Source organism: Chiloscyllium plagiosum, chromosome 12 (assembly GCF_004010195.1).
Source record: "Chiloscyllium plagiosum isolate BGI_BamShark_2017 chromosome 12, ASM401019v2, whole genome shotgun sequence".
Classification (NCBI taxonomy): domain Eukaryota; kingdom Metazoa; phylum Chordata; class Chondrichthyes; order Orectolobiformes; family Hemiscylliidae; genus Chiloscyllium; species Chiloscyllium plagiosum.
In genome coordinates, this window is record NC_057721.1 from 50,304,478 (window position 1) to 50,320,109 (window position 15,632).

A 15,632-nucleotide genomic window follows, 5' to 3' on the forward strand; every position below is an offset into this window, starting at 1 on the left:
ATAGGCAAAGTCTTTTCCCTGGGGTTGGGGAGTCCAGAACTAGAGGGCATAGGTTTAGGGTGAGAGGGGAAAGATATAAACGAGACCTAAGGGGCAACTTTTTCACGCAGAGGGTGGTATGTGTATGGAATGAGCTGCCAGAGGAAGTGGTGTAGTCTGGTACAATTGCAACATTTAAGAGGCATTTGGATGGGTATATGAATAGGAAGGGTTTGGAGGGATACGGGCCAGGTGCTGGCAGGTGGGACTAGATTGGGTTGGGATATCTGGTTGGCATGGACGGGTTGGACCGAAGGGTCTTTTTCCATGCTGTACATCTCTATGACTCTATGTTGGCGAGCATCCATACTTCAGACTTTATATTGGAGTTGAAGATGGTTGTGTCTAGGACGTTACACAGAGGAACTCCTGCAGGGATGTCTCTGAACTGAGATAACTAACCTCCAACAACCATAGATATCTTCCTACATGCCAGATATGACTACTCATTAGAGAGTTTACCCCAATTCCCATTGACTTCAGTTTTGCTAAGGCTCCTTGATGCCAAAATTGGACAAATATGACCTTAAGGTCAAGGACTGTCACTCTCACCTCACTGTGGGAATCCAGCTCTTTTGTTCATGTTTGAACCAAGACTGTAATGAAGTCAAGAGCTGATTGGCTCTGGCACAATCCAAACTAGCCATCTGTGAACAGGTTTTTACTGAGCAGATGCTGCGTATAGCAATGTTGATGACACCTTCCATCATTTTACTGATGATCGAGAGTGGACTGATGGGGTGGTAATTGACTGTTGGATTTGTTTTCTTTTTTGTATACAGGACATACCTGGACAATTGTCAGGTAGATGCCAGTACTAACTGCACTGGAAAAGCTTGGCGAGGGGTGCAGCAAGCTCTGGAGCCCAAGTTTTCAGTACTATTGATGGAATGTTTGTCAGACCCCATAGCCTTTTCAGTAAACAGTGCCTTAAATCGTACTGTCATGTAGAGTGAATCAAATTGTCTGAAGGCTGGACTCTGTAATGCAGGAACCTCTGGAGGAAGCTGAGATGGATCATCTGTTTGACACTGCTGGCTGATGATTGTTGCAAACACGTCAGCATTTTGTAATACTGAGCTCTTCCATCATTTGGGGTGGCAATGGTTGTGGTGCCCCCTCTTACAGTGAGTTGGTTAATTATCCACCACCATCATAACTGATTGCGGCAGGTCTCTAGAGGAGAGGTCTGATCCATTGGTTGTGAAATCACTTAGCACTGTGGATCATTTGCTACTTAAACTCGTTTGCAAGTAGGCGAATGTGAGGGCTGCCGATGCTGGAGATCAGAGTCAAGATTAGAGTGGTGCTGGAAAAGCACGGCAGGTCAGGCAGCATCGGAGGAGCAGGAACATCGAAGTTTCGAGCAAAAGCGTCGATTTTCCTGCTCCTCGGATGCTGCCTGATCTACTGTGCTTTTCCAGCACCACTCTAATCTTGCCTCTGGTTTGCAAGTAGCCCCGTTTTGTCGCTTCATCAGTTTGACCCGCCATTTTAAGTTTGCCTCATGCTGCTCTTGGTCACTATATATATATATATATATATCCTGGATGTTTTGGTAGTTTCATTAATGAGACTGGATTGCGTTCATCTTGGTGTGATTGGAAAGGATCTTCATGTAACTCTTGTATGAAGCAGCAGTTTGGTCGGAGGGAGAATGTCCTTGGGTTGCTGTGATTGACAAGCAACTGATTGTCTATTTCCTCTTGTGTCAGGTACCATTCCGACCACTGAAGAGTATTTAATTTCAGTTGACCATTCCCACACTTCGGTGTTACAAATGCTATTTAGAGTTCTGCTCAGTCAAGGAGAGCTACTTTCACCGGTCCTTGAGCGTTTAGCTCTTTCGTACACATTTGAATCAGGTAGTGATGTGGTCTGGAGCCCAGTGGCGTTTACGAAATCAGAACTGAATGTCGGTCAGTGGGCTTTGTTCGATGGCACCACTGAGCCAGAACAAAGTACAAAAAAAGAGTAGGAGTAAGGTCAAACCCGAACTGGTAGCGTAAAGAGCACGTTCACATCAAAAACTGTCGACATGCAAAGGCGTGGGGAGGGGAGAGGGGTCTTTACTTGATTCGACATTTCAGAAAGGGGGCTGTGGTGAGTGTTGAGGTTTTTGAGGCTGGATAGATGAGTGAAGGTAGGGAAATGACCCCTTCGTGTGTATTTAAGTTTCTGTTGTTATGGAACCCAGTAGATTAGAATGTAACATTCAGAATCTGGATGATTGTCCCATTTTTTTCCTGACAAGGTTGTAAGTTCTGATCATCGTCTACTGGATTATGTGTCTGAATGCCGCAAGTTCGTTGCGCTGTTGCAGTAAAATTGGGTAACACTGTACGTTGTGCATACAGATATATCGCAAACACAAGTGGAGCGTTACAAATTTTAATTTAAAACAGTTTGTGAACTGTCAGGATTTCCTGGTGGGAATAGTGTAGCGGGCATTCTTAATTAAATTCATTAACGTCCGGCAAACTGGCTTTGTACATACGCGGTTGCATAGCAATTGGAGCGTTTATTACATTCGGAGATGTCTGCGCTTTGTACATTTTCATTAGAATTGAGATATATTACATACGAATACAACCCCACAGAAAACAGTGGCTTTAACCAGTTCAGTAACAAAAATGAAAATTGAGAAATGAGTAGAATAAGGATGCTTGGATTATGAGCATGTTTTTGTAATGCTGTCAGTTTCAGCTACGGCAAAATCTAAAGCAGCATCAATGAAGCCATGTGATCAGAAAGGTCCATCCTCAGAGAGGGGGATTTTCGACCTTAGTACTTGGAATGAATGTACGTGTTCGATATTGTTTCAAGCCGATATGTAAACTGATTGAAAAACACTCAAAGTCGAGTTTGCGTTTATTTGAATGGTTAAGGCTACGTTCCACCCTTTGGTCTGTCTGTCTTAGGGTGCATAGAAATCCCCACCCCTCGCCACGGTAGATGAGTAACAGGTGCCAGTTAAAGCCTGCTTGATACTTTTGTGTCTGTCAGTTTCACAGAGGGACACGCACACACACACAGATTACAATGAGGAATCGGAATTTAATTCATCATCGGGGATTAAATTGTATCGAGTATTAACAAAATATTTGGGATGTGAAAGGCGCTGAAAATGTGGGTCTCTGGATTCTCATGGTGGATGCCCATTATCTGCCTGGCAGGTAAGAGTTAAACTACGTTTAACTTAGTAAATGCGATGGTACCGCTGGCTCCCGCAAAAAAAACGATGAATGAACATGGCTGTCCAACGACGGGTTTATCGTTCCTTCCGTACCTTATGTCTGAGATCACCTGCTATTTTGGGGATGTTTCACAATTTACCCGTTAATCCTCTCTCTACCTGCCTACGTTAAATAATGATTGTTCAACTTGTTACTATGCTCTACTATCTCTCGAGTATTTAATTTGAAGATCGACACTTGCTTCAAAGTTATTCCTTTGCCAGAGCTAACGAAACCGTTATACGTACCAAGACCGATTGAATATGTATATTTGAGCAGCATAATATGCTAGTTGATAGCTTCTTACAATTTTCAGCAAAAAGGGACCATTCATTTTAAATTAAAAATCTTAGATATTTTAAATGGCATTTTTCAGTGAGTGACTACAAAAGATTTGAAATCCTAATCACCGGAATACTAGACAATGTGTTATTTTCTAAAACTCAGTACGTGACTCATGCCATTCTTAAGACACGATCGATGTACTGAATCATAGATGGAAAAGACTTGCATTGCGACTATTGTACTAGATGAATCCTGTTTTCCCCAAATTAATTATACGTTTGGATCAGAAATTCTGAAGACTGCAACTGAACATGAATAATGAAAACCCGCATCTCGAAATTCTGTGTTTGTTCTCAAGGCCTGATTTTAGCACGTACATTCTCTTACTCAAAATTCCAATTATAGTCTTAGAACATATTTTTTAAAAATCTAAAATAAAGCTATACAAATGCGTGTGATTGCCTCCGATCAGTTATATTGTTCAACTTTATAACTGATTGGAACAAAGCTTTTGCAGGACTACTGGTATTTTGCTGGAGTTTCTGCTGGAATGGGCTGCAAGTGGAACTGCAATGAGTACAATTGGTTACAAGAATGAAAAGCACAATACCACATTGGCCGTAAATACGAGATAGAAACAGTAAATCCAGGAGAAGAGCAACTTACATGGAGAGAGAAAAACACAGTTAGTGTTTCAGGTCAATGAGCTTTTTATCAGAAATGGAAAAGTTGAAGATGTAATAGGTTTATGAGCAAGGAGTGGGTGGAACAAGGACAAAAGAAACCTCTGTGATAGGTTGAAAGTCAGGAGAAATTGAATGACAGCAGAGCTGGTCTTCCAGCCAAAGGAATGGTTTTGGGACAAGGGAGGGAAAAGAAACAAAAGATTTGCCTGGATAAGGTCAGCTGCTGTCTGAAAGTGAAAATAACAAAAAAAAGGGAGTACCTGAATGGCCTCATTCTGTGCCATAATGACAGTATGAAAAGTGAACAGAGCAAGGCTGGGAAGAAACAATTAAATGAAAAAGGACATAAAGAGACTACAAAGGGATATAGATAGGTTAAGTGAGTGGGGAAAAAATTGTCAAATTAAATTTAATGTGGAAAGATGTGAAATTGTCCATTTTGGCAGGAGGAACAAAAAAAATTTATCAGAACAGTGGGAGATTGCAGATCTCTGAGGTGGGGAATAATTTGGATGTACTAGTGCTAAAATTTAATATGCAGATACAGCATTTTTTAAAAAAGTTAATAAATTGCTTTCATTTATTGTGAGGAGAATTGAATACAAAAGAAGTGATTTATCTTTCAGCTATAAACAACATTGGTGAGACCACCCCTAGATTATTGTGCCCTGCATTGGTCTCTTTATATAATGTCGGATATACATGTGTTGGAAGAAGTTAGAAAAAGTTTAGCAGACTTAAGGCTGAAATGGGAGGCCAGTCTTGTGAGGAAAGATTGGAAGGCTAGACTTTTATCTGCTGAAGTTTGGAACAGGAAGAGGAGACTCGGTTGAAATATACAAAATATTGTGGGTCCTTGGCGGGTTGCATGTGGATTGGATGTTTCCACTTATGGGAGAATGTAGAATTAATTTAAAAATAAGGGTTCTCCCATTTGAGATACATTTGAGGAGAAATGCTTTTCTCACAGAAGATTTTGAATTTTTTGAACTCTAACCTTGAATATTTTTTTAAAAGTGTGTGTGTGTGTGGAGGGTGCAATGTTATCAAGGTTAAGTGGAAATGTGAAGTAATCCAATCTTAAACATTAAGAGGACATAAAAAATTGAAACTTTTCATCTTGTATTCATCAAAACTAGGACAGAAAAAAGATACTCAAACAAAAGGACATAATTTTATACAGAATAAGACGAGGGTGCGGATTGGTTGGGCCATCACTGGCATGGAGATGCAACAAGAGCAGTTTACTGTCAATCTTAATTCTCAGACCAGGTAGGTAGATTCTGATTGGTTAGGGCATTGCCATGGGAAAACAGCAGCAACTGGCTGACTCTATAACCTTTATTTTCACAAAGATGTATTGTATATACAAATTTATTTTGCTTACATAAAACAGGGCTCTGATTATTAATACATGTAACTCTGAGCATGCTCAAAGGCTGATGATCTCAATTTGGTTTTTGGTGCAAATCTTAGCACAGATTATTTAATGAATCATTTCTAATCATGGATGTATATTTCTGAGGCTTGCAAGTCAGATTGATTGAGCATAGTTGGAATGCTACCTGCTGTGAATGGTCAATGGGATGTGTTGTTTCATACCAACCAGCAGTCATTGGGACCTGCAGCTTACATACATACAATTTACACAGCTGGCAGTATGCCAATTGAATTTAACCATCCCAAGCTTGCATGCAGTAGAAAATAACAGCCAACAGAAATGATTCTGCTATTGGAAATCAAGTAATAAATAATCTTGACTGTGTGAATAGTTACACTAGAAACCAATTTAAAATCATCAATTAGACTTACAGTCCAGGGAGCTAGGTGATGGCCGAGTGGCATTATCACTGGACTGTTAATCCAGAGACCCAGGAAATGTTCTGGGGACATGGGTTTGAATCCTGCCACAGCAGGGGGGGTGGCGGGGGGAGGAGTTTGACTTCAATTAAAATCTGGGCTTGCATTTGTGTATTCTAGAAGCTACATATATAAGCACACTTACGTAGACAAAAGAAATTTGTACAAACATTACACTTTTTTCCAAAAGAGAGACAAGAAGTCTCTGCTCCATTCTCATGGCAACACCCTGACCAATCGTAATCTACCTGCACTGAGAGTTAAGATTGACAGTTAACTGTTCTTGCTGCATCTCCATGCCAATCATGGCCTAACCAATCAACACCCTCTTCTCATACTGTGTGACATAATGCCCATTTGTTCAAGTCTATTTCTTATGTCCTAGTTCAGACGAGTGCAAGACAAAAAGCTTCAAGTTCTTGACTGTTTTTAGCAATGTTTAAGTTCAGCAATCAAATCGACCATGATTTTATTGAATGACAGAGAAAACTTAAGTGGCTAGCCGATCCATCTACAGTAATTCATATATTTTACTATCAGTGACATTTTCATTAGAATATTGTTCACGCTCCCCTTTTCATTATATTCAAGTTTAGTTTTTAGCTTCTGAAATGTGAAGGTCTATGCCTAATATTTCTTTATTCTTTCATGGGATATTGACATCACTGGCAAGGACAGCATTTGTTGCCTATTTATTTATTACCTTGAACTAAGGGACCTGTTAAGGCATTACTGAACCAGGTTGAGAGTTAACTAACAATCAATGATAGTTTCAAGATTATCATTACTGACACTAGCTTTCAATTGAATTTAACTGATTGAGGTGTACAAATTTGAGGGTCCTGTATGGGTGAATGGGAAAGTCCTATTTACATTGGCATTGAGATCAGTGATTATGAGTATAGACTTAGTGATTGGTGGAAAGATCAGAGAGGAGTAGCGGAGAATTGTTTACACCCAGAAAATGGTAAGGGTTTGGAATTCAATGCCTGAAATAGCGGTCAAGGCAGAAATTCTCAATTCATATGAAAGGTGACTGTGTATGTACTTCAAGATCTGCAACCTGTTGGGCTATGGAGCAAATGCTGCAAAATGGAAATAAGCTGGATGTTTTGTTTTTCAGTTGGCACAGACATGATGTACTGAGTAACCTCTTTCTGTGCTGTAAACATTCTATGACTTTAAGGATCAAAAATGGTTTCATCTTTTGATGAAAAGATGCATTTACTTTCATTTTATTAATTTGTTCCCCAACGTCAATATCTTTTCTGCTGTCCTGAACTAACTATCTCAGTTGGAGACTCCTGCACGAACTGCCTCTTGTCTCATTTTTCATGTGCGAACCTTGACTGTGAGAGTCAACAGGCTTTTCACTAAATGGGGACATCATAGCACTAAGTGTTATTACACAGTTTCCCAAATAGTGTTCCTCACATTCAGCATAAACATACTGAAACTGGCATTTTGCAGTAATAAAAAATCTATATTATTAAGGTGTAAATTGAACAATATCAACTGGTGACTGGAGATGAATGGTTAAATAAGGAAATCCACAAAATGCTTTGCAAGTTACTTTGCTATTCCAGAAGCTTGGACATCACATTATCTTGATACAAGATCCAACATTCAAAGGTAACAAAAAACATAAAGTGCTCGAGAAACTCAACAGGTCTGGCAGCATCTGTGGGGAGAAAGCAGAGTTAACAATGTCTAGTGACAGAGTTAATAATGTCTTCATTGGAACTGTTAGTAGTGAGGAAAAAGTGATATTTATGCTGAAGCCAAAGTTGGTGGTAGGAATGGTGGGGAGAGGTGAGTGCAAAGATGCAGATGGAACCTAGAGAGAGAGATTAAAATGGATAGGTAAATAAGGAGATTGATTAGCCAGGCAGGGCAGGACTTATACACTTAATGGTAACGTCCTGGGAAACATTGTTGAACAAAGAGATCTTGAAGTGCAGGTTCATAGTTCCTTGAAAGTGGAGTCACCGGTAGATAGGATAGTGAAGAAGATATTTGCTGTGCTTTCCTTTATTGGTCAGAGCATTGAGTATAGGAGTTGGGAGATCAGGTTGAGACTGTACAGGACATTGATTAGGCCACTTTTGGAATATAGTGTGCAGTTCTGGTCTCCCTCCTATCGGAAGGATATTGTGAAACTTGAAAGGGTTCAGGAAAGATTACAAAGATTTTGCCAGGGTTAGAGGGTTTGAATTATAAGGAGAGACTGAATAGGCTGGGGCTGTTTTTCCTGGAGCATCAGAGGCTGAGGGGTGATCTTTACAGAGGTTTATAAAATCATGAGGGACATGGATACAGTGAATAGACAAGGATTTTTCCCTGGGGTGGGGGAGTTCAGAACCAAAAGTTTAGGGTGAGAGGAGAAAAATTTAAAAGGGACCTAAGGGGCAACCTTCACACAAAGGGTGGTGCGTGTTTGGAATGAGCTATCAGAGGAAGTGGTGGAGACTGGTGCAATTCCAACATTTAAAAGGCATCTGTTTAGGTATATGAATAGGAAGGGTTTAGAGGAATATGGGCCAAGTGCTGGCAAATGGGACTAGATTCGTTTATTATATCTGATCAGCATGGACGAGTTGGACTGAAGGGACTGTTTCTGTGCTGTATATCTCTATGACAGAAAAAAGGTGATAATGAAGAGCTAAGGGTAAGAAAATGGGTTACCTATGCTGAATGCAACCCATTTAATGTGATAATGAGCTGAGGAGTATATGGGAATGGCAGACTGTGCTAAAAGCAATACATATCATAACAGGACCAGGCAAGGGGTGGGTGAAAAAAAAATGAAAAGATGGAATCATGTTCTAAATTTATTGTACTACTCAACTGCAAATTCAATGTTATGACATGGGTTACTTTTAACACAGTCACCCATTCCCACGTATTCATAGAGTCATACTGCATTGAAACAGACCCATCCATCCAGCTCACCTGTGCCGACCAGATGCCGCAATCTGACTTAGTCCCATTTGCCAGCATTTGATCCTGTACCTTTAAACCCATCCTATTCACGTATTCATACAGATGCTTATAAATGTTGTAATTAACCTGTCTCCACCACTTCCTCTGGCAGTTTGTTCCATACCATACACATACCACCCTTTGCGTGAAAAATTTACCCATAAATCCTTTTTAAATCTTTCCCCTCTCAACTTAAACCTATGCCCTCTGGTTTTGGACTCCCCCACCCGAAGAAAAAAGACCTTGACTATTCACATCCCTCATGATTTTATAAATCTCTATAAGACCATAAATCATTGCATAGAATCCGTACAATGTGGAATCAGGCCATTTGGCCCAACAAGTCTACACTGACGCTCCAAAGAGTATCCTACCCAGATCCATTGCCCAACCCTATTACTTTACATTTCCCCTGACTAATGCATCTAACCTACATGTCCTTGAACACAATGTGTAATTTAGCATGGCCGATTCACCTACCTTGCACATCTTTTGACTGTGGAAGGAAACCAGAGTACCTGGAGGAAACCCACGCAGACATGAAGAGAACAGACAGTTCCCGAGACTGGAATTGAACCCAAGTCTCTAGCGCTGAGAGACAGCAGTGCTAACCACTGAGCCACCATGCCGTCCCTCCACATATGAGCAAATAGGCCAGTCGGCCCATCGAGTCTGCTCCACCATTTAATCATGGCTGATATGTTTCTCTACCCCATTCTCCCACTTTCTCCATGTAACCTTTGATCTCCTTGACAATCAAGAACCTATCTACCTCTCTCTTAAATATATTCAATAACCTGATTATTCCAGCGGCATGGTGGCACAGTGGCTAGCACTGCTGCCTCACAGCGCCAGAGACCCGGGTTCAATTCCTGCCTTGGGCAACTGTCTATGTGCAGTTTGTACATTTTCCCCGTGTCTGCGTGGGTTTCCTCCGGGTGCTCCGGTTTCCTCCCACAGTCTAAAGATGTGCAGGTTAGGAGAATTGGCCGTGCTAAATTGCCCGCAGTGTTAGGTGAAGGGGTAAATGTAGGGGAATGGTTCTGGGTGGGTTGCTCTTCGGAAGGTCGGTGTGGACTTGTTGGGCCGAAGGGCCTGTTTCCATACTGTAAGTAATCTAATCTAAAGGGTCTTTCCTTTACTCTAAGGCTGTGCTCTCAGGTTACTAGTCTCTCCTGCTATTGGAAACGTCTTCGCAACGTCCACTCTGTCCAGGTTATTCAGTATCCTGAGTTTCAATTAGATCCCCCTTTATCCTTCTAAATTCCAGCAATGATAGACCCAGAATCCTCAAATATTCCTCATATATTTCTTTCCTGGGATCATTCTTGTGAACATCCTCTGGACTCACTCCATGGCCATTATCTCATTCTTGAGGTATAGGGCCCAAAATTGCTGTGTTCTAAATGTGGTTTGACAACAGCCTTGTAAAGCCTCAGAAGTACATCCCTGCTTTTATATTCTAGTCCTCCCAAAATAAATGACAACATTGTATTTGCTTTCCTAACTACTGATTCAACCTGCAAGTCTACCTTAAGACAATCCTGGATGAGAACTTCCAAATCCCTTTGCACTTCAGATTTTCTCCCCATTCCTACCAAAGTGCTGGACCTCACACTTTCTCATGTTGTATTTCATCTGCTACTTCTTTAACCACCCTCTTAACCTGTCTAAATCCTTCTGCAGCCTCCTCACTTCCACAGTGCTACCTGTCCCAGCCTATTCAGCCTCTTCCTATTATCCAAACCCGCCAGTCCTTGCAACATTTTTATAAATCTCTTCTGCATTCTCCAGTTTCACAACATCCTTCCGATAGAAGGGTGACCAGAATTGTACACTGTATTATAGAAGTGACCTCACCAATTTCCCATACAGCCATAGCATGACATCCCAACCCCTACACTCACTCCACTGACCAATGAAGGCAAGCATGCCAAATGCCTTCTTCACTACTCTGTCTACCTGTGACTCCACTTTGAAGGAAATATGCACCTGAACCCCTAGGTCTCTTTGTACAGTAACACTCCCCAGGGGCCAACCATTAATTATCTAAATTAAGCTCCCATCTACCAGTCCTCGGCCTATTTGCACATCTGACCAAGGTTCCTTTATTCTCTGAGATAATCTTTTTCACTGTCCACTTAACTGCCTATTTTAGTGTCATCTGCAAACTCACTAACCATACTTCCAATACTCACATCCGAATCATTTATATAAATGATGAAAAGCAATGGATCCAGCACCGATCCTTGTGACACACCACTGGTCACAGGCCTCCAGTCCAAAAAGAAACCCTCTATCACCACTCTCTGTCTCCTACCTTCCAGCCAATTTTGTATCCAATCAGTTAGTTCTTGCTGGATTCTATGTGATGTAACCTTACCAGTCTACCCTGCGAAACCGTGTCAAACGTTTTGCTGATGTCCATGCAGACAATATCCACCACCATGCCTTCATCAATCTTTGTTGCCTCTTCAAAAACCTCAGTCAAGTTTATGAGACATAATTTCCCATGCACAAAACCATGTTGACTATCCCTAATCAATCTTGCCTTTCCAAATTCATGTAGATCCTGTCCCTCAGAATCCTCTCCAATAACTTACCCACCACTGATGTAAGGCTCACCAGTCTATAGTTCCCTGGCTTTTTGTAACAGACTTTCCGAAATAATGGGACTACAACAGTCAATATCCAGTCTTCTGGCACGTCACCCGTGACTGTCCATGATACAAATATCTCCGCAAGATGCCCAGCAATCTCTTCCCTAACTTCCCATAAAGTTCTGGGAAACATCTGATCCAGTTGCAGGGATTTATCTATGTTTTTGCATTTTAAGAATTCTCTTCTGTAATATGAACTCTTTTCAAGATATCACTATTCATTCCCCAAGTTCCCTTGCTTCCATGTCCTCAGCACATTATCACCGTTTACCACTGATTGCAAAATCTGGCCTAACATTTCTACTGTTGCCTGTCTGAGCAAAAACCAAGGAATAACACTGCAACCTTCTTGATCTGTATAATTCAATGCATACCAAGTAAAGCATTTACGTTCTGGACCATCCCTATTATTATCTTTAAATTCATACCTGTTCTTTTGAGGCAGTGTGCAGGTGCAGTGCATCAGAAAACAAAACCCACACAGTACAGCAAGTAGTGGGATTTTGTGGAGGCAGAAGAATCCAACATAGGGTTCACACTGGGCTTCTGTCACACACCCCTACTGAGTCAATCAAGGACAGTAACCATGCACACTCCTTCAAATCTTGAATTCCTATACATACAATAATGCTTTACTTAAAGAAGCAAAACTATTAATGCTGAAATTGATAAGAAAGAGCATGACAGGGAGCTGTTACTAAAAACAAATGTGACACCGGAAGAATGTGGTACTCCTCCATAGCACTGTTTTGTGGCACCAACTTTTAATCTATCACAAGTTTGTAAATGCTGATGCTAAGCAACTATATGCAGTAGGAGATGGGGGAAGAACATTCAGAGAGAATCTGTTCCTATTAATATTAATCTATTATATGGATTAGCTGTCTGTCCATTTTTTTTTATTTCCTGTGACATCTTTTCCCTAATTGAAATGTTATACTCTCATTATTTTCATAATGTATAGTCCTTTTCAGCATTATCAACAAACTCAGCACATTCATGACATGAAGTCTTGACAATGAAAATATAATCTGAAATCCCAAACACATTTGTGTTGTTTAAGTAACTGTAACTCTAAGTTTACATCTATATTTCCAAACTGCCAAAAACATTCAGCAGATTTGAACTATTTTACTCCTGGAGTGATCTACCTCAGACAATTTCCAGAAACAACACTCCCACTCAAGGAGTAGGAGTTTAACTATTCGAACTGTATCGCAAGCGTTTAAAAATAAATATGAGTAACTCCAAAAATCCTTTCTCTGCATTGAAACATTGAGTTCTAGTGACCTCACTAGGGAATAATCAGAAAGATTAATGATGCTAATTTTCCTGGTCTAATCCTATTGTCTGAGTCTTGGATGGGTGAAGCACACGCAAAGTGCACTTCATATGTTAGGCCTCAACAAGAGAAAATAATTGTGAACCAATACATTGATCTGACCTGGCCACATCCTCTACACAAACTCACCCTGTTACATGACAAGGTGCTTTTGTTAACTTCATTTTTCTACATTGCAAATTAAAACCTTTTCCTTGTCAGTATTTCCCGTCTTTCTAAAAATTTTTCCTTGTCAGTATTTCCCGTCTTTCTAAAAATATTTATTTATCACTTGTTTAATACTCAGCTACTACAATTGGACTTCTTCTTGAATATAGTCAACATCCCAGCAACCTGGACATCCAACCTGCATGTGCTCTTCATCTCAGTTGAGTGACATGAATGTATAAAGCAATGCCAAGAGTCCATTTCCACCAGACCTTGATGGTGAGGTGTGACAGAAAAAAGCCACTCTGATAGGGTCTTTGAGATAGTCAATGTTAATTTTGCTGCAACATTGTCCTCTTCTGCTCTACTTGGTACTACTTTATGTCAGGAGACTCAGATGTGAACAACAGAAAGACTTTAGGGATATCTTTAAAGCATCCCTGAAGAAGTAAAATGCCCCTGCTGATACAATTGAGTCCCTGGCTTGTGACTGACAAAAATGGAAAAACTCATCAGGAAGGCACTTTGAGAAACTTTGAGAACATGCAGAGGTGAAATCAAACCTCACTGGGAATGCACAAAACTCCAACTACCTAATCTTTCAAGCAATAAGAAGTTAACATTGAATACCTTGAAGATGTATCAGGGTGACATTTTGCTGTCAGCACTTTTACTGCCAAACACCCAGCCTGTAACCACCAGGAACTACAGGGGCAGTTTGAAGATTGCACATTGGACTGGTCAGTCACCTCAGAATCCATTTAAACCAGTGTGCAAACAAGTCATCCTCAATCCTGAGAAAGTGTCTAAGAAGAAAAAGGATTTGAATAAATGATGGGAAGTGAATAGTTAATTTACAAGTGAATTACTGCTGATGGTGGAAATATTCATCAGATAAGGCAGCATCTGCAGACAGACACTGAGTTAATCACACGTTATTCAGTCAATCATTTCCTCACTTGATTTAAATATATTCTATTATATAGCCCTCACTTGAAAAGAAATAGTCTGAGAACAACATAAGGACTTTTTACAGCCATGTACAGTACACCAGTTTGTACATGCATGTTTCTCTTTAACTTTATTTATACCTTGTTTCTCACAGAAGGGGAAGAAGTCATCAACAGTGCTGTTTAACAATACTTAGTTAGCAATAATCTGCTCACTGATACTCAGTTTGGGTTCTGCCAGTGACACTTAGTTCCTGACCTTATTATCATTTTGGTTCAAACAGACAAAAGAGCTGAACTCCAGAGGCAGGGTGAGAGTGACTGCCTTTGACATCAAAGCCACATTTGATAAATGCAGCATCAAAGGAGCCCTGCAAACTAGATTTAATGGGAATCAGGGAGGAAACTCCATTGGTTAGAGGCATATCTTACACAAAAGTTGTGATTTCTGGATGTTGGTCATTTCAGCTCCAGAACATCACTGGAGGAGTTCCTCAGGGTAGTGTCCTAGGTCTAAACATCTTCGGCTTATTTCCTCAAGTACTTTCCCTCCATCATAAGGTCAGAAGTGAGGATGTTTGTTGATGTTCAGCACCACTTGTGACTCCCCAGATTTTGTAGTCAATGTCGAATGGCAACAATACCTAGACAATATCCAGTCTTGTGTTGAAAAGTGGCAAGTAACATGTGTGCCATACAAATGCCAGGCAATAAGTATCTCTATTAAGAGACTATCTAACCACCATCCCTTGTCATTCTGTGGCATTACCATCATTGAATCCCTCACTATTAACGTCCTGGCACTACTATTGACCAGTTAATGAACTGAACTAGCCATATAAATGCTGCGGTTACAAGAGAAAGTAACAAGCTGGGAATCTTGTAGTGAGTAACTCACCTCATTTCCCCTGCCACCTCCCCACCCCCACACCCCCAAAAGCTTGTCTACCATTTACAAGGCACAAGTCAGGAGTGTAATGGAATACTCCCCACTTGCCCATATGGGTACAGCTCCAACAACACTCGAAGTTTGACACCACTTAGGACAAAACAATATGCTTAATTGGCATCACATCTTAGAGTCATAGAGATGTACAGCACGGAAACAGACCCTTTGTTCCAACCCGTCCATGCCAACCAGATAACCCAACCCAAAATAGTCCCAACTGCCAGCACCTGGCCCATATCCCTCCAAACCCTTCCTATTCATATACCCATCCAAATGCCTCTTAAATGTTGCAATTGTACCAGCCTCCACCACATCCTCTGGCAGCTCATTCCATACACGTACCACCCTCTGCGTGAAAAAGTTGCCCCTTTATATCTCGTTTATATCTTTATGTCTCGTTTATATCTTTCCCCTCTCACCCTAAACCTATGTCCTCTAGTTCTGGACTCCCTGACCCTAGGGAAAAGACTTTGTCTATTTATCCTATCCATGCCCC

General features: G+C 40.8%; 1 protein-coding gene across 3 annotated transcripts in view; it reads left to right on the top strand.

Annotated features, from left to right (window-relative positions):
- Positions 1-15,632, top strand: part of LOC122555241 (immunoglobulin-like domain-containing receptor 2) — a 140,659-nt gene that overhangs the window by 12,634 nt on the left and 112,393 nt on the right. The window contains exons 1-2 of one of the 3 annotated variants that reach the window (XM_043701023.1): positions 2,219-2,379; positions 3,046-3,215. The exons of 1 other annotated variant lie outside the window; for it this stretch is intronic. In XM_043701023.1, the coding sequence (XP_043556958.1) occupies positions 3,167-3,215 (49 nt within the window). In that variant the 5' untranslated portion in view covers positions 2,219-2,379; positions 3,046-3,166. Of the gene's footprint in view, positions 1-2,218; positions 2,380-2,828; positions 3,216-15,632 lie in introns of those variants that run through there. One more of the 3 variants, XM_043701024.1, reaches the window with a different exon arrangement.